Source organism: Atractosteus spatula, chromosome 6, assembly GCF_055471065.1.
Source record: "Atractosteus spatula isolate fAtrSpa1 chromosome 6, fAtrSpa1.hap1, whole genome shotgun sequence".
Classification (NCBI taxonomy): Eukaryota; Metazoa; Chordata; class Actinopteri; order Semionotiformes; family Lepisosteidae; genus Atractosteus; species Atractosteus spatula.
In genome coordinates this window covers 49226459-49251763 of record NC_142711.1, presented here as the reverse complement: position 1 = coordinate 49251763, position 25305 = coordinate 49226459, and the positions used below count along the sequence as shown (strand labels likewise).

The 25305-nt window shown below is 37.8% G+C and overlaps 2 protein-coding genes across 2 annotated transcripts; both read left to right on the top strand.

Annotated features, from left to right (window-relative positions):
* The first annotated feature begins 4390 nt into the window (after positions 1-4390).
* cidea (cell death inducing DFFA like effector a) lies at positions 4391-13645 on the top strand. The gene is made up of 6 exons (XM_088918740.1): positions 4391-4467; positions 4710-4843; positions 7574-7718; positions 9550-9702; positions 11535-11707; positions 12803-13645. Exons 2-6 carry the CDS (start codon positions 4791-4793, stop codon positions 12924-12926), a joined length of 648 nt encoding a protein of 215 aa, XP_088774866.1. The 5' UTR covers positions 4391-4467; positions 4710-4790; the 3' UTR covers positions 12927-13645.
* A 4971-nt stretch (positions 13646-18616) lies between these two features.
* tubb6 (tubulin, beta 6 class V) lies at positions 18617-24082 on the top strand. Its single transcript, XM_088919706.1, has 4 exons — positions 18617-18746; positions 19181-19289; positions 20123-20233; positions 22822-24082. The coding sequence occupies exons 1-4, from the start codon at positions 18690-18692 to the stop codon at positions 23883-23885; spliced, it is 1341 nt and encodes a 446-aa protein (XP_088775832.1). The 5' UTR covers positions 18617-18689; the 3' UTR covers positions 23886-24082.
* Positions 24083-25305: the final 1223 nt, after the last annotated feature.

The window sequence follows — 25305 nt, the reverse complement described above, 5'->3', positions numbered from 1 at the left end:
ATGTGTTCTTTTTATCTGACAGCAAACCAAGAGCTAGAAGTTTATTTATTACTTCAATATAAATAAACTATAATATAAAAGAAAAACAAAATAAATTTGAGACATTGGATCATTTGTTTTTTAAATCACTTTAAAGTTCTACAATAACAGGCCCATGAAACCAGACACAGACACACAATGGCTAAGGCAAGAAGGCCTGTTGTTAATTACAAATCTTGTTTTCCTCATAGGTTTCCGCATCCCTAAGAACATACAAATGTTTCCATTTGGTTATTTTGCCCATTTGGTTACTAGTAGCTTTTCAATTCAAGAATCTAGATAGCAGCAGTTGTAATAAAATTGATTGCATGTTTGGTGATCACTTATTCAAATCAGAAGGAGCAGCAGGTTAAAAATAAATTCCTGTTGGTCTTCACATAATACCTTAGTCCAGTTACTACTTACTGTAAATCTGTTTTTTATTCATTCAACATTTCTCAAATCATCTCAGACCACACACATACTTTACACTGTTTTGCTATATCTCGTAATCATATAATTAACCTTGTATGTGGAAACATATCAGACATTTACTGAAGTACCACATTGTAGCCTTCACTTGCATCAATTTTACTGTACAAAATTGGTTTTCAAAACATCAAGAAGGGTTTTAAACAAAACTTACATTTTTGAATCCATGTTTACTTATGATATTAGTACTGTAAGAACAATCTTCTTAATTTAACACTTAATATTTCTCCAGTAGCCTTACATGAAGTTAATGTGTGAAGGAGGTTTAAGATGGAGACCCATTAAAAACTAAACAGCAAACTAAACTGAGACAATAAACCAAACAGCTGCTCATTAAAGATCACAAGGCACTATTTAGGGATTTTAACCCTGGTGACCTTGTTAAATACCACTCTTGACTTGTAAAATCTGGCCTACCTAAAGTTTCCCCTTAGCTCTATTGAAGTGATTTGGGACCTTTGAGCTGAAAAATCTTCTTCTTCTTCTTTTTCATTTTTCACAGTCTTAGTCCCAGACTGTCCTGGGGTCAGCTGCTTTGGTTGCTCTTCTCCACTTGTCTCTGTCGAGCACATCTTCCTCACTCACTTCACATACCTCCATATCTTTTCTCACACAATCTATCCATCTCTTTCTAGTCCTGCCTCTTCCCCTGTTACCTTCCACCTCAAATTCCATTACCCTCTTTGTTACTTCCTCAACGTCCCTCCTCATGATATGTCCATACCACCGTAACCTTGCCTCTCGCATCTTCTCAACCACATCCACCACCCTACATCGTCTACGGATTTCTTCATTTCTGATTTTATCCTTCATTGAAATCTGCAGAATCCATCTCAACATCCTCATTTCAGTTCTTCTCATCAAGTTCTCTTCCCTCTTTCCAACTGCCAAACATTCAGCTCCATATAGTAGTACAGGTCTAATCACAGTCTTGTACATTTTGCACTTTAGCTTTCTAGGAATTTTCCTGTCACAGATTATTCCAGTTATTTCTCTCCACTTGTTCCATCCAGCTTTCACTCTTTGTTTTACTGCCTCCAGTGTTTCTCCTCCCTTTACCAGTTTTGATCCAAGGTATTTAAAGCCATCAACCTGTTTCAGTTTTCCTCCATTTGTCTCCTCAACATTGGTCATAGTATCTCCTCTTCTCTCCATTACCATTATTTCAGATTTTTCTGCATTCATTTTCAGTCCACCCTTTTCCAGACTCCTCTGCCATTTGAACACTTTCTCCTGTAGTTCTACTTCTGAATCTGCCATCAGTGCCACATCATCAGCAAAGATGAGTTCCCAAGGCACTTCTGTTCTTACCCCCTCTGTCAGTGTGTCAATAATGTTTAGTGCTTAGTGAAATCATTTATTGAAAGTGTTTTCACATACTGTCTTACCTGTCTGCGTGGCAACATCAGTACTGCAAATTGTAATACAGTAGGTGGTTAAAAACAGGTGGGAAAAATATTTGTGAAGATTAGTACTAAATTCATTGGGGCAAATCAAATCAATGTAAATGCCCATTTTGGAGCGTGTGGCACATCCCCTCCACAGTGAATTTACACTACTCCCATCTGGGAGACACCTTGGTGCCCATAGGAGTAACAATAAAAAGCACTAGAAATAGTTCATCCCTTAAGCAATCATGTTCTCAAACAATGTAAAGTAACTCTCTTATCTTCTGAAACACTGTTGTCCTGAACTCTTTGTTGGTGATGTCTGTTTTTGTTGTATTGTTCTGTTGGACTCTGCCATAGTACAAACTTCTCTCAGGGGACAATAAAGCTTGAAATGAATCAAATTACATTTTCAATACCATCCTGTCTTCTGTACCAGATGGACAGCTATGCAAATTTTGCAAAGTAGGGTGGATTTTGGCACTGCTCCTACCTGTTTTGTTGTTGCCAAGAAAGTTGCATAACTTCTTTGCTGACAGTGGGGGGAAAAAAACAGCAGCACAAGATTTACTCACAAATAAGTAGAATTAAGGAAACTAACAATACATAAGCCTCTTACATGGAAGTTACTCACACACTAGATTCCTACAAAACTACATCTGAAGTATACATTAAGTCACCGAGCATAAGTCCTGTGTAAACTCAGGAATTCTTAAAAAATGTTATTGTGTTTCGCTTTTCTCTGAGTTATTTCTTGTGGCATATAATCCTCATAAATGTAAAGGTCAAATAATATGTAACTGACAGTTATATATGCACATTTAGACTGTTTGCAGCATGATTAAATTGCTGCTGCTGTTTTCATCTAATTTCTATCATCCATGCATTTATAATAAACTGCATAATGGGTGGAGCAGTGGCTCTGTAGCTAAGGATCTGTGCCTGTGGCCGGAAGGCTGCTGGTTCAAATCCTGTGGCTGGCAGAGGAGTCCTACTCTGTTAGACCCCTGAGCAAGGCCCTTAACCCCTACTGCTCCAGGGGTGTTGTATAATGGCTGCCCCTGTGCTCTGACTCCAAGCTCTCCCTCTCTGTGTGTCTCATGAAGAGCAAGCTGGGGTATACAAAAAAAGACAAACTCCTAATGCAAGAAATTGTATATGGCCAATAAAGTGATCTCTTACCCAATACTGGGTTGCACTGTCTCAGAGCCCAGTCTGGCAGACAAGGCGTACAAGGCAGGATACACCCTGGAAGGAATGTCAGTCCATCACAGGATGTTTTAATTAGTTACATCAAGTTAACCAGCATGCACTAGGCCATTACATCGGTGAATCTCAAGTATCACTGCTTCATTTCTATGGATACCAGGACTTCACATATTTCCTCTAACACCACAGAGAAAGTAATGCTGGGAACAACAAAACAAAGCAGCAGGTGCTCTTGTCAACTTTATTGTTGTAACTGTGACCTTGAGATCATTCCAGTGCTACCAACAGAAATCAGAAAGCTATAAAGGTGCTTCAGGAACGTATGGTGGAAGGCAGTGTCCATTTCAAAATGGAATGCTCAGATGTTCTGTGGCACCTGTTTCAGACAGCAAAATACTGTAAAGACTGTGGAGACTTGACTGTCATATAGAGGCTCAAATTTATATTTTATTGGTTCTTAGCCTAATGCTGTTCAATACAATGCACATTGTTGTATGCAATATACTATAACGCTACGGGGTTCACGTGTGCGCCCTCGCCTGCTGCCGCATCAGGTCGGCCCCCCCACTGTCGGGGACGCGAACCCAGGCCTCCAGCGTCACTCAACAGGGACCCAGCCTGGTGAGCTAAAGAGAGATCGCCACCCAGCCCAGCGGCTGTGGCCCTGCTATTACAGGGAAGGGCGGTGACGTCACCGCTCTGGTAAACCGGCTCTTACGGCAGCTGTTTCTTAATCCAGTATTTTACAATATAATGGGGAGCAGCATATGCATTTTTTGGTTATAAACTTATTCAATGCTCAAAAAAATACTAAATCTATTTTACCACAAGGTTCAAGTAGTCATCACTAAGCTCATGTGCTACAGGGGTTTTCAAAGACCCGTTCACTTTCAAACTTTCGTTCTTGTAGGCATTTTAAGAGTAATTTAAGAAGACATTACAGGAGGTAGAGACTTTACAACACATATACTTATAAAAATGCATAAAGCAATTTGACGAGATCATCTCGCCCACTTTAGAAGGATCAAAACACTCGAAATGACAGTGACACTTGACAAATTCAGTTTTTCAATTTGGAAGCCATTCAGTATGAGTTACTCAAAATCTCTTATAGCTTTATTTTACTATAAGACTACCAACAGCTCATCTGTACAGAAATATAGCGTTATTGCGTTAAATACCATTCGAATTCCATTAAAATCAGTATGTATTTCAAGTTTTTTCCCTCAGTCTCAGAAAAGGGGGTGTACCTTAGTATTGACTAATCGGGATGCATATTCATTTGGCAGAACAGGCAACAGCACTCAGCTTTAAAATCGAATGTGCGTAAAAGCAGAGATACACTGGAGGACACAAACAGGTATGTAGATAACTGGTAAGGAATCGCTTATGTGCCTTGGATTCCGAGTTCCAAAAAAGAAAAATAATACAAGAAACCGTCCCCCCTTTCTCTCCTTTTCTCGTCATAGCCTTCTGCAGGTAAGAACCAATCAGATGACCGTAATGGCAGTAAAACATAAAAGCATCCCCCCAGTACCCCTGAAAATATATTGTGCGACTGTGGCATTTGTTTATCAAGTAACCAAGTGACCCCGTTTGTAGGTTGAGAAGATCTGACTTCTTGCTGAGCGGAGAAAGGTTACTGTAGTGACCGCACTGACCACTTGCTCAGACCGGCGAGCCATGGAGTACGCTAAGGAATACGCCAGCGCATTGTCGCCACGGGCGCTCGTAAGGCGAGTATTTTTTTTTTCAGAATGGTGCCATTTTAAGCAGCACAAATTTCTTGCGTCAATACCTCTGTTGTTAAAAGAAATGCATTTATACAAATCAACCAGAGGTCCTAAAGATAATTTAGTTAATTGTATTGTCTTGATAAAGCCGGCTACAGAGAAGGAGCCTTGAGCAATTAATTTAAATGGAATGCGGTGTGTGTTCTCGACGTTTTTTGGGGTTTTAAATCAGCAGCGTTAAATATAGCGTCTTAAGTAATAAGATTTTCGTGTAAACGTAGTGCTTTTTTCGCAGTAATATGAAATCTTAAAGTTACGTTTCTCCAGTCTTGCTTTTTTAAATTAAAAATGTTAAAATGTTGCCGCTTGCCTGATTCGCCGAAACATTGAAATCATTTAAAAACTATGTTATTGCTGTTTTTTCTTTCACTGACATGTTTCGGGTATTATTATCTAATAATGAATGGGTTTAAAAATGTGTGAAATGTTACATAGGTGCATTGAATATAACGCACTTGGATACTTAATTTGTTTACAGTGTTTAATAGTTGTGCAGCCGGATCTAATTGTTTACCTTGAATGTTTCTTCATGCACTTGTACTGTTTTAACATTTGTTAGTCATAAATGAAACACATTATTCACAGTGTTTAACGTGGAACACTGTGCTGTGAGACCCCGAAAAGTGTCCCCCAAAGAAGACAATCCTTATATTCGTGTGCATAAAGGGCTAGGCTAAGTCATAAACAATGCTGGCCCTCTTTACAGATCAATAACTAGTAATACAGAACTCTAATCTGACCATTATGTAAAGTGGATTCCCACACCAGACTCGGGTTTATTTTTAGCTTTGGTATTTGAAATTGCAATTAACGTGACATTTTATTCATTTACCATGTGAACGTTCCGTTTTTGATTACATATTCAAGTGATAATCACAGGTAAAAAACAAGCTATGGGACTTTTTTGTCCACATGCAAATAAAGCCACGACTTTTCATTAGTAATTTGTGCTCTGTTTGCATTTGTGCTACATGTACAGAAACTGGTAGTGAAGTTGTACGGTTTCCATCTTGTGCACATGACACTCCTAGAGGTTGTTAATACAGGAATGCGATGGCTAACAGGAATCTGCACGTACACGTATTCAATATAAAGCTCCAAATGATGGAAACTGGTAAGATGTTTGCTTGCTCATACGAAGTTCACTAAAACCAGTTAAATTTAGGATGACCTTAGTCCATCCAAAAACCTCATCTTGGTTTCAAACCTATTAGCTACAGCTACACCTATTAGTTAGCTACAGCCCTAACCTTGTCAATGGTAAAACCTTACTTTAGCTCCCATCTTAAGTCAGAGATATAAAATTAGCATTACATCCATTCCACCTTTAGGGTTGCAGAAGGAACAAGAACATCATTTAAGGAACAGACTGGATTTATCAGGGAGCATAGAGGCTGTTTGCCTGTGTTTTATTATCATACACTTCAACCTTGGTGATGTCTTTCTTGAGGGCTTGTTATATTTACTGTATTTGCTCATATGCATCAGAAGGATAGGTTTTGCGCCAATCCTAATCTCTAGTTCCATCCCCTTTCCTACCTTTATTTTAGCCATGCTGAGAGATCCTTTTACAAGCTGGGCTTTGTGATTGTGATTGTCTTGTTATGCACCACGCCCAGGTAACCAAGCACGTTTAAATACGATACAGAAAATGGCAGGGCACTTCAAATTAAACGTTACTATCCATTTTCACAACATTCTGTAATTTTTTGTAGAGTAGGGGTCCCAAGCCTGCTACGCTACGGCCACACATCTGCTGGCTTTTGCTCCAGCTCCAAGTCCGTTACACCATTAAAATCTTAGCTCAAATTAATCCCATGATTAAGTCAATTATGTGATTGTCTTTATCTCCTAAACATGTTGGAGGTTGTCTTTTAACTATTGTGTCTTAGAGGTAACTTACAATTCCAATCTTTAGGGTATTTGTTTAGCAAATGCTCTAGTCATGCATCTTGTTAATTCAATTAAGGGTGAAATGAAAATGATTCAGTGAGTGTATTCAATTTCATATTCCAAAGGAACAGCATAGGTGCCTGGATTTTCCTTGCATATTTATTGTACAATATTTTATTGTATACCTATAAAGAGTGGAAGCTTGTTTTAGTTTCTACCACTATTTGTCCAACAGAGGGCCATATCCATAAAACACCGACCCCCACACTACCGTTGAATTTTTATTTCCTCAGAAAATAACTTGGGAACATCAGAAAAACAATTAGAATTAGAACAATGAGAAACAATTGTTCAATTGTTAAAATTGTCTGCATAGGCAGTTTAAATGTTACTGGTTTTGCAACCTTCAAAGTTCATTTTTTATTTTCAGATAAAAACAAACTAGACAAACCTAGCAGGAGTTGTTGACTCGGACTGTACCATGTTGTCCTTTGTGGGGGTAGCCAATATATCATTTCGTTGGTGTGGGGAGAGGGGAAGAGGGGTTTCTGGAGAGTCTAGCTCGTTTCCATTGCTATAGGAAGGCTGTATGTTTTCCAGCAATACGGTTTTGATGGGTGAAATGGAAATTCCACATTGCCAAGAAGGAGATCAGGATTAGCAGGACCACAGCATCAAACCACCTTAAAGATCCCTAAAAGAATTATTGTAGTACAAGTGCTGAAAGTCCAAGACTCAAGGAACTTCTGGGGCCTGTTTTTTTTTATTCTGAAATTGCAGGACTGTGTCTTCGGTGGGCTCCTCGATCAGCAGGCGCGTTCTCTTCAGCCCGGAGGCACAGCCGCGGCCCTTTAGGGTCTGCACACATGACCGGGGCAGGCGTAAAGGAATGGTGGCCTCTTCGCTGGACAGTCTCCTCGCTAAGGTAGTGTCCTAAGCAGGGAGGGTCAGCTCAGAAAACCCTGGAGTTCACTTTTCCATCCCCGCCCAGCCAAGTCTTTTTTTTCCCACGGTAAAGTTTGTCATTCTGTCAGTCAGTGGTGAGGACTGTACAATAGACTGTCAAATCCCCTTTCAGATTTCCATTGTTTATACAAACCATGAACTGCTGTCCTGCTTTAGTGAGAATAGTTCCGTAATTAGAGACAGGAGAAAAAAAATGTGTGAAAGTTTACCGCACATTGGAAGATTCAGCATTTATTTTTTTCTTTCCTAAAAAATAAAAGCAAGAGAGAGTGCGGTACTGTGTGTAAAACTGAAATGTGTTATCAGAAATGTGCCCTCCGAATATGCAGTATAATGTGTTTTCAAAATGTCTCTTTGCCTCTGGATATGAGTGTATGCTTCAGTTTGTGTGTTTTACAGAAGGTTAAGGTACTGCAGCTACTGCTGAGTTCATTTGCTTTGCTTTGTTTCTTGTGTTGTATACAGTATGTGTTGTGCAGTATCTGTGTCTCTATCTTGATATTGCCCGAGGTCTTTTTTATGAACCCAAGGGCCACTTGAGATTGAATCGTGTGCTTAAAGGAAGAGCATCATTGCTCTCGGTTCATTTCTCATTTTTCTGTTTGAGATATTAATGTCTACAATCAGCAACCACTAGTAGAATTTATTAAGGTAATGCTATTTTTTTTGAGAGGGGGGGAGTAGGGGTTGGCATTTGTTTTGATTTGTGCAGATGACATTAACTGACTTGTAGTTGATCTACTTCTACTCCAACCGTGCAATTGCCCTGGTATCTTTACAGTTTAAAAATCCACCCATACTACTTTCAATTCAGGGTGGTAGGGGAGCCGGAAACTTTTCCCAGCAAGCAGTGGGTGCAAGGCACACCCTACACCCTGGATGGGACTGCTGTCGACAAATCTTATTTTTCATTTTAATTTTAATATGAGAACCCCTTGTGCTGATGGGCTGTGCTAGGCCCTTGTCACATGGTCTTTGGGGCCTATCATACAGTTTTCATAAGTATCTGTTGCTATGTTATTTCTGTAAAATATATAATGTTGTATTTTGTTGTGTGTCACCTTTTGTAGATCCACAATATTGTCTTATGCTGGATAGTTCCACCATCCTGTGTCAGGTTAAGAGCTTGTCAACCCACTTCTTTAAATGAAGGCTCACCTGTCCATCAATAGGACCAGGGATAGGGATTATAGTATATAACCTGGCCTGGTGCTTTGTTCTGTCCTGTTTTTTTTCCATTTGCACATTTTGATTTGGTTTCCCTTAATAAACCTCTACTTATTTTGCTCCTTCTCTGACGGTACAGTGTTATTTTGACTGGACTGACTACTTATACCAAGTAGTTAGTCACAGGTCCTCTCTGTACAACGTAAAATATAATGTACAGTTTTATTTTGAATGCAATGTAACACTATTTTAAAATATTACTTTAAACGTCGTTTCATGAAGCTCAAATCCATCTGACTGTACAATTTTGACTTATTTTAAGTAATAAAACTAGAAATTTAGAGCACATGTACTGTACACTAACTGTAGAATTGTTGTTCTCCACCGCATATTTATTGTTCGGGTTGTTATTATTTATTATGTTTGTAATGTACTGTCTACATTGTGTGGTGTTGTCTGGTGTACTGTGTCGTCTGTTGTACTATGTCCTGAGAGATCAGCGCAAATAAGAATGCCAATGTACATATGTACAGTAAATAAACTCCTCTATTCTACTTCTCTCTACTTGTGCAACACCTCACAGTGGTGAAGCGCTGATCAGTGTTTCATTCCTCTTGCTCCAGGCTGTGCAGGCTTTTCTGCTGACCTCAGAAGTGATCACGCTGGTCCTGGAGGAGGACGGGACTGTGGTTGAGAATGAGGAGTTCTTTCAGTCTTTGGAAACAAACACACAATTCATGTTGCTGGAAGGAGGGCAGAGGTGGACTCCAGCCAAGGTAATTATAGATTGTTTGGCTGCCCCTTAAAATCATTAAATGCTATAGGAAACGGAGCCAGAAATGTCTGACGTCTATTCTTCATCTAACGTGTAAAGACTAAGATCTGGGTTGAGGTAGTGGTTAGAGGTTGGGTGTATGTTGATATTCCCCTGAATATTCAAGTTGTTCTGACTTTTCTTGGTCTTACTTGCCCATTATTTTCTTAGGTGCTATATTCAGTATATAAATTAGAGCTGATGGTGATTATTTATTATCTACTATTGATTAGTTCCCTGCCCTCTCATTGACTGTAGTTCCCATTAAAGCCACCAGGAGGCGAAGTAGGACTGCAGTCTGGATTGTGGCTCCTACAGAAATTTCAAAACGGGTCTTATGTTCTGCGAATCCTCTGTTTTGTGTTCTAATTCATTGAAGTCTTTTCTGTCAGGTTAATGAACACATTTTAGTTTAACTACTTTCTCAGTGCTATAGCAGTTGCAGGTTAAAAGTGTATGAGTGAAGGGAAAAAATATCTGAACAGTACAAATACACCCCACATACTTCATTTCATTAACGTGTTTATGTTAAAAAATGTGGACTATTATCGACATGAGCACTTACATTGTAGATCATGTGTAAACAACAATAATGTAATTTGTGTTCCTTATAACAGCTTCTATTAAATTAACTGTATTTTAATATACCATTATATACTGTACAGTGTATATACAGTTATGTTGTACTGATGAGCATATTTTTCTCATACAACAGCTGTTGCTGTTTCCGAGACATGTGACGCATGTGGTGAGATATGAGATGTAGGTGGTATATACATGAGGAAAAGAAGCAGGTTCCCAAACTCAGAGCCAGAGGGCTACAGTTCTGCAGGGTTTTCCTCCAGTTTAACAGCTTTTCCCAGATCTTCAGATGCACCCAACTTGTAAATCCTTCAGGAATGTGGCCTTTCAGGGCTGGAGTTGGGAGCTGTCTCCCATGATCTAACCCAGATGCTGTTCCTCTTGCCATTGCTCTCTGAAGCAATTTTCATGTACATGGGGCACCTTGTTTAAATCCAGATGTGCAATATCATAAACCCCCCACGTGTCAAAGGTTTGCGTAACTTGTTCTACAAAAATGACTTTCAGAGATTTGTGAAGACAGTTCTTCCTCAACAGAAGCTGCACCCACTGTTTCCTGTCATAACATTACTGGACAGATAAGATACAGAATCGTCTTCAGGATTTCTGTTGTTTTATATGAGATGTAGGCATTCGCCAAACCTGTTGTCCTGCAACATCCTGATTCAGTGTCGTCAACTACTATAGAGACACAGAGTTACTCATGCCTCAGTACAAAGTCCCTTAACCCTCCATCAATTTCTTAATTAGAAATAGATAATACAGTATTTCAGATCATGCTTATTGGTCATAAATATAATCCAAACAACAAAGTTAACTGAAAATAAAGGAATAAGGCAATGTTCATATCTTGCAATCTTTAACATGTTTCCATCTGTTTTGATACAATACTGAGGTAAAAATAAATTTAGGAATACTGTTATATTCTTTTAATTTCACACACGTCTGTATGATTGTTTGATATGGTGACAAATGTGAAATGTCCAGAATCTACAGTTACCTACTGTTGACCTACATTCAAGAGCTGTGGAAGAAGACATTTTAGAAGTTGTCCAACATTCTTCTATGCATTGTATTTAATTTGTGATTATTTTAAATCCACCACTATTCTTTTCTGTTTTTCTTTCTTTGGAGAGGATGTTGAATTATAAATGTCATCTCAGAAAGTCACAGTATTTCCATAGTAAATATGTTTGATGTTTTTTTTTGTAGGGAGCCCCAGGTCTCAAGCGATCTAAGAAAAATGGAATTGCCAAATTCAGTTTTGACCTTTACAAATTAAATCCCAAGGATTTCATTGGATGCCTCACCATTAAGGCAATTTTTTATGACACATACACAATGTCATATGACATTAAATGTACAGGAGCGAAACAGGTGCTGAAGTAAGTATTTGGTGATAGAAAAGGTTTAGAAACACAACTTGGAAAGGATGAAATGGAATCTTTTCTCTGGTCTGATATTTTATTAACCGTTGTACAAGAACTGCAAACACATTATGTTATTGGGCTATTTTATTACTAACTTATACACAAAATACTGCCAGTCCTCTAAGGTTGTACTCATAGCTGCATATACTCTAGTTACATAGTCTTAGGTTTCCATTTTTTATTTTATCCAACCAGTTTGAATCCTGTTTTCAGTTTCTACCCGTTGTTTAACCAACATATCAAACTGTTAACTTCAGAGGACTGGTGATGGGCACTTCGATTTGAAGATGCTCTTGATATTGTAAGATCAGTTTTCTCTAGAATGAGAGGAGTAGGTTGAGTTGAGTGTTTATTGTTATTAATTTATCTAACTGAGGTTTCTATCCAGAGTGACTTAAATCTGTGAATAGTTATACAGCTGGGCATTTTTACTGAAGTAATTTGATTGAAACACCTTGTACAAAAGTAACAAATAGTCATTCACTTACAGTCATGCCTTTGGAGAGTTTTGCTTGGTGCTGTAGAATGGAATGATAAAGGGCTGTTTCAAATTTATATTTTTACTTTGCATCTCCAGCATGGGACAAACATCTACAAAACTCTGTCTTTTACATTTTGATTGTCTTGTGCTGGTTTTCTTCTCACTTGCTGTATCCCCTCTGTGCTTAGAAGCTGGACCTTTTAAATCCCTGCTGGAAAATCTTCAAAGTTCTAGACTATTTTATGGTTTTGTAACCAGTCTGGATTATTTAATTGTAAACAATGTTAGCAAAGTTTTTTTTGTCTTTACAACAGGTGTTGAACTGCAATTCTGCTATACATTTTCTTTTTAAATTCACTGTAGTATTGTTGGTAGAGTACGATCTAACATAAAATGTTATATTTCTATAATATTCCATTAAAGGGAGCTTCAGCTCTCCTCAACATGCCTGCTTTTTAAAGACTTTTTTGGAATAACTAACTTGTGAATGTGTGGAGAGGTTTGAACGGAAAGAACGTGGACCAGAAAGATCAGATCACTTCTTTACTTTCCACATTTATTTTTTCCAGGATAGCCCTCCGTTACCTCTCCTATCTGGCCCGAGTTGCTGGCCAGTTACTTCTCTATAGTGCCTCATATGTGTATCAGCGTATCGGAGAAGAGGAACAGACAGGGACATCGGGGACATTGTGATGCAACAAGAAGATTCCTGATACTTGAGTGCCTGACCTGCCTGTAGACATACTGGCTGTGTTGAATGTACTGTGTATTTTAATCATTTTGAGAACCACACAAATGTACAATGTGTGATACTACATTGTGGGTAGTTCCTCCAGTAACTCTCAGATCTCAGCCTGTTCAGTTATGATTGATGAATGTATTAACTCTGCTGCCTCTGCTCAGAGTAAAATACTGTATATAATTGGCAAAAAAATATAAAAAATGTTGCAAACTTCATGGAATCAGGAGATTCTCAATTATCGCCTATATTTTTCTTTTTAACAAAGTGTATGTTTTATTTAGATATACTCTATAATTTCCATGCAGGCCACTCTGACAGACAGTGGGTTATAACATTTACAAAACGGGTATTATGAAGTTTGACACAGCATACCGTAAGGATCCAAATAGGCTATGGACAGGTCAAAAAAGTGACATAAATGTACCTTCTGATAAAGAAAGCAGTAGGAAATGCAAGTTCGATTTTATCAAATCATTCAGTCAAAATGTTCATACTTTATTTATTGAATAGTGTATAGTGTAGTGTATTGTGTAAAGTATACCTTTACAGGACCAATTATAATGTTATTACTAGGACTAATATACAGTAAACAAAAAGTCCACAACCATTGCCTGTTATCAAATATGTTTTCACATTATGTCAAAATAATAAATATTTTTAAAGGACTGTTCACATTTGTAAAAACTTGATCATTACTACATAACTAGTTTTCCAGCATTAAGCTTTGACTTCCTCTGTGCGTTCCTCTTACCAGCTGCAGAACACACTATGAGAGCTGGACCTTAAGGATATCCTGAGGTTCCTGCAGACTGTTTGCAGCTTGCACTAGGAAGGCAACAATTACTGGCTTTATATCCGTTTTATTTAGTAAGATTGTCCCATTTTGTATAAACAAAACATATAAGAAAAAGAATGATACCAATGCGAACTAGTGATACCAAAAAGGGTGTTTGTCTAGACTGATCTAATAAAAGAACTAGTACAACACAGTTACAAATCAGATTTCTTTCTGTATACTGTACCTAGGAGTGTTGCTCTCTATTGGCGCCAGTGAGACTCCAACTTGTTGCCCTACCCTGCAATGCATTAGTACAATGTGGTACCTTACAAATTAGATTACATCATATCGGGAGACTCCACTGGAAAATGTTCTGTAGGCATATTTTTTTCTCAAGTTGACCAAGTTGTCCTGTCTGCCATAATTTTGTGTCAAATGATTCAAGTGTGACACTCAGCCTCTTTCTTTTTTTCCAATAACATTTCTCACCTAAGCAGTTTGTATTATCAGTGACATTAATTGTCTGTAATTATTTTGCTGTTAAAAAACAATAAAAATAATAAATGTGAAGTTAAAAGTCAGCAAAATTGACAAAGGAAGGACAGCTTCCTGAAAAGCATAATATAACTGCTGAGAGAGATTTTAAAAATCTTACTGAGGCATAAGAAACTTAATGTACACTGTGTGTGAAACATGAATGTTCTAATCTCTGCTAAGCACTTTTAACACTCAACAGCTAAGTTAAGCACAGTTTTCTGACAAGCACTACCACAGTATAGAATTTATTTTTTTTCTTGTTCTTTAAATGTAAATAAATAAAATAGATAAATATCAATGCATAATCCTGTTAAAATCTCACAAAAATTGTTCTTTTGTAAATAATACTTCAGGGTAACCATGTCAAACATGGTTCCATCAATGACAAACTGTTGCATATTATATAGAAAGTGTATTCTGCATATCAGCAGATAACATTTACATAACCTCGAATTTGTCTTGTTAACATAATATCACATTGCACACCATTTATGAAATATAGTGGAAAGAAATTTAAACATGCGTAACTTTATTCTTTTTTAAACATTTTGATATTATTGGATTACTTTTATAGTCAAATAGTTTTATTAAAGTTGCTTCTTTTCATTTTTCTTCAGCAAATATGCTTTCTTCTACAGATTGTACATTTGTCTTTAATTTATCCTCTGTGCAAGAATGAGTACTTACCAAAAATGACTGCATATAATCCATAGATATGATGGAAAAGGAATTAATATATTTCATAACTAAAACAATCAAGTTCAAGTTCAGGAAAATATGGGTTTATTTAATGGAGATTCAAGGGTAAATCATAAGAAAGTGTAAAGTTTAAAATAGAAACAAATAATAATAGCTACACAACTGAAAAATACATTAACATAGAGGGAGGCAGAAAAGAAGCAAACATTTATTCAATGCTATAAACAGTAGAAGAACCGTAGAAGTTGGATGTAAACAGCTTGCAAGATAATATAGTATTAATACCGTAAAAAAGAAAAAGTTCATGAACATTTTATACAGATTTTTAGAAAAAAGATGAATCAGCTTGGAGTAATTTTAGCTTAACTGACACTAAAGTATTGCAGGAACTAGGGCAGCTTAAAACTAATACATCACCAGGACCTGACAGTGTTTTCACAGTTGTGCTTATGGAAATAAGGGGTGTTATTCATAGACCTTTAACTAGGTATTTCAACTGTTGCTAAGGTTGGGAGCTGTACCCACAGACTGGAGCAAATGCAACACCAAGAGTCACAGACATCTGTTTCATACCCACTGGTTTTCTTAATCAGAATCTGGTATTTGTAGTGAACTCATTACATTCTTAAGATTTACAAGAATAGGAGAAATGGCAATGACAGAAACAGTGAAAAGATTAAATTTAACATTGACAAGTGGGCAATATTATCCATTAGGAATTAGTAACATGCACCACGTATCAGACTGGTGATTTTGGGCTTCAGAAGCTTCACAGCAAAGGAATCTGTGTTTTTATGTAGATGCTTGTTGTTCTCATCAAGAGAGTTAAAAAGCGAACATTGCTTGGGCGTATAACAAATATGTGGAATTTAAATCGATTAATTGAGCATAAAGGTTATGCTCAAGCTAGACACCGCATTAGTAAGACCTTAGATCCCGAAATAGTTTGTTCATTTTTGATCACCGTACCACAAGACGATAGTATAGCCTCAGCAAGAGTTCATAGAAAAGCAACAAGAATGATACTTGGTCTTTGGCATTCTCATGTGCAGGCAGGATATAGGACATAAATCTACAGTCTAAAATAAAGGAGACAGGAGACTTGAGCCAAGTATATGAAGTTACAGACATGGTCAGATCAGGGATTACTTCAGACTCAATAGTGAAACAAGGCTCAGAATTGTGAACCAAAAGGGAAATTATTTAAGATGAGAGTTGTGGATGCCTGCAATATGCTTCACAGTTAGTGAAGTTAAGATTTTGACTACTGGTGTCCAAATTGTGAGAAACTTCAAGGCAGCTCGACAACATTTTAGGCTATCTTAGGTGTTTAACAACAACGTAATCTAAACGACTTCATCTTATTTGCAATCTTTCTTCAATTCTTATGCTCTTATAGACATTTCCAAGAGCTCCAATATTTTCTTGCATGTAACTTTCATTGCACAAAACATTGTCTGTGTAGAGCAAAAAAACAAGTTCATTTCAGCTTGAAACTGATTTGACAAAGATCTTGGGTTGAGCCTTCTTCTGCTCCATGGATGCTTTTGTAGCCTATCCTGTGGAATTCTTCAGCTCATGAGTTCAATGACTTACATGGCATTGTAACCATGCATGCTGCAACTAGAGTCTCAGCAAGAAATGTCAGCGCAGGAGCTGGGGTACAGTACACAAGCCATGTCGAGCAGACACATAGTTCCTACCTATTCAAGTTCCAATGGAAATTCTCTTGCAGAATAATATATGAGTTCTAAAATGGCCCTGTGGAGTTATTTGTAATCTATCAACACTGAATATAAATACCTTAGCTATCAGTGTCCATTTGTGTTTATCTGGCTTTTCTTCCTGCTTGAGAGAAAAATGCTCCAGTAGCACTTGGATGGGATTTTCTGATATACACCAGTTCATCTCCTGAAGGATTACTGTGGAATGTCTAAACTTTGGCAAAGCAGTATGAAATCACATTGAACTGAACATGCACATCTTTGACAGTGGCCAAGTAAATTTTAGACAATTTCTTAAAACAGTTAACTCTAAATCAATTCAGAAATTGAAAGAGAACTAGGAATACAGTTGACAGGCTGGAACATGCTTTCCGATCATGAATGGATTCCAGCTATGATTGAACAGCATACTGCAAGAGCATGCTAGGATTGAGAGGAAGACAATCAGCCATCTAGCCCATTTGATTACAGATGTTGTGAATTTTACAAGACATTCTGTTGTCCTTTAGAATTCCTTCAGTAGGAAATGCTCTTGGGAAGATTTAGTGAGCCACACAATACAGGTTAAGTTGTTCATGCATTCTTACATTTTGTGCTTGGCTAAAAGCAGCCTCTTCCATTTAATGAAGCTTTGCCCATACTTTGAGAATTTTCTGATAAATGTTTCCGCAGGGCTAAAGAATTTATATCTGGTTACACACTGTATCTCTTAAGGCTAAAAATGGATCTGAATGTTCTACACGAGCTTCACAACCTAAATATTATTTCACCACAACATTTGATGGATCGTGACAGGTTGGAATGTGTGATGGTTTGGGTTTGGAATTCTGTGTTGTTGGTGAGGAAAGACAAAGGCAGCTGTCATAACTACTGGTACAGCCCTCTAACCTGTTTAAAATGTACTTTTGATGTTTAGGCTTCATACCACCAAGTGGGCAGTTCCAGTGCATTCTAGTAACCAAATCATTCCAGTCTAACCAATTGACAGTAAAGAGCCAATTGAATCCACAACCACACACTTTTCTATAACCTTTGCTTGTTTTTGGCATTGAGACTACGTTTTTAGGCTAACACACTTCACAACAGCTAGACTGCAAGAGTAGTTTAAAATGACAAACTGGAAAGAAAAAAAATAATGCTGAGAGAATTTAGATTGTGGAAGTGCAATGTTAAGAGTGTCAGCATTACTTACATATTTCTGAGTTTCGAGACAGAAAAGTACAACATAAGACTGTTTAGACAGTAGCTTTATCACGTGGTAACTCACAACTGGCAACATGCTAAAAATGAGTGCTATACTGTAGGTGTGAGCCTGGCCAGTGCATGGATGGGAGACCTCCTGGGAAAACTAAGTTCTTAAACTTAGATATGTTGACACTAGCCTAATACAGATTAAGATACATAATTTTCACGTTTTAATGCCCATATCCATTAGCAAGACCGCATATTTTTCAAAACCTAGCTTTATTCAAAGCCTGTGTATGTGCAAGTCTTTGTTTTACTGCGATAAATTGCTATTCTTTCATCTACTTTTTTGCTTCTGTTGTGATTAATCGTTAAAACCGATTCTTGAAAGTGCTTATAAATACATCATTATTTATAATACTAATAATGGATTGAACAATGTTTCAAATTTGTAAAGATTTATATTCAGCCTGTGAGGATCACTCATGAAACAATGTGAATGCAGAATTAAAATAAGCTTCCTTTATAAGATTAACTTCTATTGCGTTGAAACAACTAGTAAATTTAATACCGTATAACATCAACTGCAAAAGACGGAAGAAAATAAAATTAAGGTTGAGCTATCTTGTCATTCAGACAGAGGCCCGACCCTACCCTGTGCTGATTGGGTGGAGACTCGTTGAGATTAGAACTTTTGCTGTAGCGGAGTATTTCATACATTGACTCGGAGCGCTTGAAGCAGTCTGCGCCTTTCGACCCATCGCAGGGAAAGTCAATACCGCAGCAACGCAATGAGGGAAATCGTTCATATACAGGCTGGCCAGTGTGGCAACCAAATAGGAACAAAGGTAACCTTTTTTGTTTGAGTCATTATTTGATTTTCCCATAACTGTTCATTTGTCAATTATAACCGAATGTAAAGAATTATACAAATTGTAAGGCTTTCACTAGTACAATGAAGTTTTTGACATAGTAAATCTATAGAAAATCCACATATAATCTACATAGAAGATGATGATGGTGACTCGGTTTAATCCTAACTTTTTATCTACTTGGTATACTGATTTTTCTGCCGGAGCGCACAGGGAGTGGCAAGAATGGTGTCTGTAATGTCCTAAACATTCAGAGAATCCTTCAGCTGTCAAGCACTGCCTGTGTCCGTTATTAGAGAGGGTGGAAGTCAAACCCTTACTTATTTTGTAACGTCGTAAGTTTATACTAATTACTGTTGCCTTTATGATCGAAGTGTGTCTGATTGAATCCTTTTCGTTGTTCGGAGCAGTTTTGGGAAGTAATCAGCGATGAGCATGGGATTGATCCTGCCGGAAATTATGTCGGTGACTCAACTCTCCAGCTTGAAAGAATAAATGTGTACTACAATGAGGCGTCCTGTAAGTTTGTGAGTCAGAATGAATACTCCCCGTAGCATTCATGGAGAAATTACATTAAATCTTGGAATCTTAAAATGCAGATTTTGTTGGGTGGCATGACTTTGGTCTAAGTGCTTTTTTAAAATATTTAAATTCAATTAACCCTACAGGTTCGAATATAAAATCCTATATTGATTACCTACTGTTTGAGTGTGCCATGATTTTAACTTCAATGAAAGGTACGTAAGAAAATATAAAAGGTTACAAATAAAAGGAAACCTTTTAGCCTATATAGCCCATTTGAATGCTAGTGGATAATTGATCTGAGGTTCTCAATCTGCTGTCTCTTAAAAGAAGCCAGGATATTCCTTTAAGCCCATGAACGTATCTGGTATCAATGTCTGGACTAATTCCAGTGGAGAAATATTTTTTTAAATAATGTGGTTACCAAGTTTGAACATAGTATTCTAAACAAGGCCTTACTGGTTTATTAAAAAAAAAGTCAAGATAACATTCCTCGATAATGATGTAAGTGTTGTACTGTTCTACACTGCTGCTGCCCCAACTCATAATTGAATCTCATATTAGACATGGTATTGTGTATTTTGTACTTACCTTTGAACTTCTTCAAAGGTCTATCATTATAGGTAAACTCATTCACTGTACTGTGCAAACTACTGCATGGTCATTATTATTACATTAAGACATTGTTGTGACCTCTTTCAGTTGTATATAAAATGTTTATCTTTAAACCTTTGTATGTCGCTTCAGTTAAAGTCATCAGCCAACTGAATAATAACAACAAAAGAAAGCAGTCTTTGTATCAAATTGTCTGGTGTGGCTTTGTCTTCCAGCCCACAAATATGTTCCCCGTTCTGTACTTGTTGATCTGGAGCCAGGCACCATGGACAGTGTTCGATCAGGACCCTTTGGGCAACTTTTCAGACCCGACAACTTCATTTTTGGTAAGCAGTCGTGTGGATGGTTATGTAAGCAGTGCAGAACATGATAAGTACTTTTGTGGCAGGTCGTACAGTACACCCAAATACCAAACATAAAAATGGCATTCTCTTTACAGAGAAACACAAACCTGATATATCCACAAAGTGAAGCAGAAATAACATTTGCCTTGTCTTTCTTAGCTTATAATCAAAGTGACAGAAATACTCATTAGAATTAATAACACAGCACTAATACATAATATATTAATTTAATGTAGTAAGGATTTGGTTTGACAACTCACTCAAATAAAGAGTCCTGCCTCCAACCGCAATGGGGAATTCATTTTAGGCTGTGAGATCATAGTGAAGATGCCTGTTCAGTGTTACACTAAATGTATTCAGTCTGGCTTCAGAGGCCTTCAATCCAAGTATAACTCATTTCCCACTTCATTTATCTGGCAAAATCTGAGAGTCTGCTCCGTATCTCCTATATATTGCATGTATGTAAAATGTGTAGGCATGGAATTTGTGCTGTATGACCACGGATATTTGTTACAGTCCATTGTGTGCCTTTGTGCCTGTGGGAAAAATGGCCATCACCTTCCGCTCAATTCACTGTTCTATTTCAGCGAGTCTCTCTGGTGGCACACACCTGTACATATACTGAGAGACATTAAAATGCAACAATGAGAGAATGCCATTCAGCCTTCATACCCTGTTCAGTAACTTGTACTTAGCTTTGCAGTATTAACCCAAGGACGCCATTCAGCTGTTTTTTGAAAGGCACCAGAGGATTAGCTTCAACATGGCTGATTAGTCTATTACATTCTGCCACAAACTTTTGTGTAACAAAATGCCTTCATTTTTCAGTTTTAAATGTACATCCACATAGTTTCTCCTGGAGTCTGCTGGTTCTTATTTCACTGCAGGATTTGAAGAACTCCATAGGTTTAACTTTATCAGTATCTTTAAGAATTCTGAATACTTTAGTCAGGACTGTTCTCTCTTAAGGAATATAGAGGTTTAGTTCTTTTAGCCTGTCAGTGTAAGGCATTCTTTTAAGCACTCTCTATACTCACAACAAATGGGTATTTGAAAGAGCATGTACTGAGAGACATTGAAAATGCAACAGATGCATTGGTTTCAATGCTAATTTCTTACATTTTTATTAGCTGTCAGTATTTTTCAGAGAATGAAAGCACTCCACAGCTTTGCACAGCAGCATGCCCAACATAGTACAAATCTATTCGCACTGGCCATTTTATGCAGTCTAGCCAGAGGCATCTTCCTTACAAGTTATCTAGCACTGACTTGAGACTGAGTGAGGATTAGCACATCCATCTGTCACTGAGTACTTGAAATAGTGAAGAGCAACTTGAAGTGACGATACAAACACTGGAACAACAAAAAAGTCACTTTTCTAAGCAGGGTAAGGCATTTTGCCCTTTTTGCAGAAACAGAAATGCAAAACAAAAGTAGGAAATGACTTCAGATATTTTTGACAGTTATATAACTTTAAATGTATGTGAAATACTGTTTTTTAGTTCAAAGTTTAAACATGCAGAATGTTCTTTTGTTATAATAGACAAGGAAGCAGACATAAGTCCTGTCTTATGAGTCTGCTTGACAATGAAATAACACAATGAAGATTTGCAGCAGACTTATAAAAACTAAAAACTAAATTTTCCAACTTTGTGAGTGTACTTCCTAGATACTGTATTTAAATATATGTCAGTATCTAGGGCAATATAAAACAACATAGTGGAAAATTGACATTGTTAATTGTTAGACAATACAAATGGTTCTAAATGTAATGTAGCCTCTGATAATCAACTGAGCATAATTGTTTAAAAATCAGCAATAAACAAAATTAGTAAGGAAACGTTTTTATACCTATTTTTAAAATATGGGTTGATGACCTTGCAAGACAAGGTCTCCAAAACCAAAGTGTTTCAATTTTTGTGTTGTCTGGTATTATTAGAAACCCAACTATATCGCTGTATGTTCATTTCAGTTTCTGGAATACCTTATGTCTATCTCACTCATTTACACAGACCTCATCACTGCATAGACAACAATCTATATTGAATAAAACAAGTAAGGAATATTCTATTTATATAATACTATATTCATTACAAGGAAGTAAACAAAGTGCAACTTAAACAAGCTGTATTTGTGCAGAAGAGGATACAACAATAATGAGAAGGAATCCTGCTTGACCACAATGAATTACTACATCGGACATTTCACTTTCTCAATAAACTTTTTAGAATACTGAGAAGGCGGATTTAATTTCTTGAAATCAGTTTTTGATTCGGAGCAAATTACTTTGTATTCTCTAAAGCATTTTTAATAATAAAATGCAATGCAGTTAAAGAAACTAGCGATTAACGTAAAACTAACATTTTGAACATTGCGGTACTGGAATTAAACATGTCACTAAAGCAGTTTCATTGAATTTCTATATAGTAGTAGGGCCAACAGTGATCCAGAGCGAAATGCTTTAGAAGTCATGACAGCAGGATAGTTTGAAGTCTTCTTGTAAAGAGAAATAAATGCTGTGATTGCTGGCAAGTTAAATTTGGTTTCAATTTTTTGCTGTTGAATTACAGGGCAAACAGGTGCAGGGAACAACTGGGCAAAAGGCCATTACACAGAGGGGGCCGAGCTGGTGGACTCAGTGCTGGATGTGGTGAGGAAGGAATGTGAACACTGTGATTGTCTGCAAGGCTTCCAGCTCACCCACTCCCTGGGCGGAGGCACAGGCTCTGGAATGGGAACGCTGCTCATCAGCAAAATCCGCGAGGAGTACCCGGACAGGATCATGAACACCTTCAGTGTCATGCCCTCTCCCAAAGTGTCGGACACTGTTGTGGAGCCCTACAACGCCACCTTGTCCGTGCATCAGCTGGTGGAGAACACCGACGAGACGTACTGCATCGACAACGAAGCCCTATACGACATCTGCTTCCGTACCCTCAAACTCACCACCCCCACCTACGGTGACCTCAACCATTTGGTGTCGGCTACCATGAGCGGGGTCACAACTTCGCTGCGTTTCCCCGGGCAACTCAACGCCGACCTCCGCAAGCTGGCGGTCAACATGGTGCCTTTCCCCCGTCTCCACTTCTTCATGCCGGGCTTTGCTCCCCTCACGGCTCGGGGCAGCCAGCAGTACCGCGCCCTCACCGTGCCTGAGCTCACGCAGCAGATGTTTGATGCCAAGAACATGATGGCAGCCTGTGACCCGCGCCATGGCCGTTACCTTACGGTGGCCACGGTCTTTAGGGGACCCATGTCCATGAAGGAGGTGGATGAGCAGATGCTGGCCATCCAGAACAAGAACAGCAGCTACTTTGTGGAGTGGATACCCAATAACGTCAAAGTGGCCGTGTGCGACATTCCCCCTCGTGGTCTGAAAATGGCTTCTACTTTCATCGGCAACAGCACAGCCATTCAGGAGCTGTTCAAGCGCATCTCAGAACAGTTCTCAGCCATGTTCAGGAGAAAGGCCTTTCTTCACTGGTTCACTGGAGAAGGGATGGATGAAATGGAGTTTACAGAAGCTGAGAGCAACATGAATGACCTGGTTTCAGAATACCAACAATATCAGGAGGCCACGGCCAATGATGAAGAAGAGACTTTTGAGGAAGACGAAGATGACGTTAATGAATAGAAACATTGATCGGCAACTTGCCCTTATATTGTTTGGAAATTACTTTTTTACAGTGCATTTGGGGTTCCGAGACACTTTTTTCCCTTGTTGGTGTGTTTTTATAGAGCTTAAGGAGAACAACGGAATTGTAACAAGTTTTAGCAAAGTGTTTATCTGAAACAAAAGCAGTTAGAATAAAAATTTAAAAAGAGATACAACCTAACGTGTCTGTGGGTTTATAAGAGCGTCACAGTTATGTGATTTGTTCTGAAGCTGTGACAAGAGTGTCAGAGCTGTTGGTTCTGTAAGATCATAAATAAGCAACTCCCAGTGTGGCCAAGTGATGTTGTCAGGAAAACAAACAAATTTGGAGACTTGTTCTTTGACTATCCTGTAGTATAAATACACTATAACTACTAAATACCACTATAGGTTATTTAGGAAGAGATCATATCACTGATGTATACCCAGAGAATAGCCATATAACTGGGAACTTCATCAGGAAATGGGAACCAAACATGGATGGAAAGACATAGCCTTGATAAAGTCAACATTAAACCACTTTGAACATAAAGATTATGATCAGGAGAGAAGGCTTGTTAAGCCATCTTTGACATGCAGTTCCAGTAGCTTGTTGTTCAAGGATCCAAATGAATTTGTATTCACAAAATTATTGGATGGTACCTTTTGGTTTTAAGTCTTAAAATAAATTACCCAAAACATTTAATTGCTACTAAGACCTAAGTCACCCAAAATGTAATCTTCACATTGTTTTCATCTTCAAAAACAATCGTTTCTTGTACTGTTTTAAGATTCACCAAATCTAAACATCTATATAATTACTGTAGCTCGTGTTCCTTTTCAATTTGATCATTCCACCTTAATGTGATCATTACATTGCTGGTTTTGTCTTTTGTGCTACATCTTTCTTGATTTTCTGTGGTACTGGAAAGATTTTGCACCCAAAGTATATGCCTTTTTACATCCCTTAAATTGTGCTCTAATGCTCTCCTCATGTCGTCCTATGAATACCTTTCTCCTAGCATTTTAATCTTTGACGTTTTTTATGCCTATAGACATTTTCCTTTCACTTTGTCACCAACTTTAGTCTTTGACTGCAACACCATCTGCATTTTTCAAACTCTCCTTTCAAAGACATATACAGTACCTTCTAGCTTTAAAAGCAGTGTTGGGTAGACACTACAACTCTGATGTAAAAACAATGTTAAAATGTTAGTTACTATCATTTACCCACATATAGGATTCCCCTTTTCTATATGTTTCATTCTGTCTTGGCTATTGTATAAAAAACGGTTTAAGTATTGAATACAGATTCAGTGTACGTCCATTCAGATGAGCGATTGTAAAACGCACAAGCAGCAGGTGCTTGAAAAGCACTTCACAATGTTCATAATCTGTTCCTAACAGCTACTGCGGAAAA

What these genes read in the sequence shown, in the direction of transcription:
- cidea (XM_088918740.1), top strand. Translation starts at nt 4,791, where the DNA reads ATGGAGTACGCTAAGGAATACGCCAGCGCATTGTCGCCACGGGCGCTC. An exon ending in TGGACAGTCTCCTCGCTAAG is followed by an intron (nt 7,719 to 9,549) that starts GTAGTGTCCTAA and finishes CTCTTGCTCCAG; the next exon opens with GCTGTGCAGGCTTTTCTGCT. An exon ending in GGAGCGAAACAGGTGCTGAA is followed by an intron (nt 11,708 to 12,802) that starts GTAAGTATTTGG and finishes TATTTTTTCCAG; the next exon opens with GATAGCCCTCCGTTACCTCT.
- tubb6 (XM_088919706.1), top strand. Translation starts at nt 18,690, where the DNA reads ATGAGGGAAATCGTTCATATACAGGCTGGCCAGTGTGGCAACCAAATA. An exon ending in GCAACCAAATAGGAACAAAG is followed by an intron (nt 18,747 to 19,180) that starts GTAACCTTTTTT and finishes TGTTCGGAGCAG; the next exon opens with TTTTGGGAAGTAATCAGCGA. An exon ending in ACCCGACAACTTCATTTTTG is followed by an intron (nt 20,234 to 22,821) that starts GTAAGCAGTCGT and finishes GTTGAATTACAG; the next exon opens with GGCAAACAGGTGCAGGGAAC.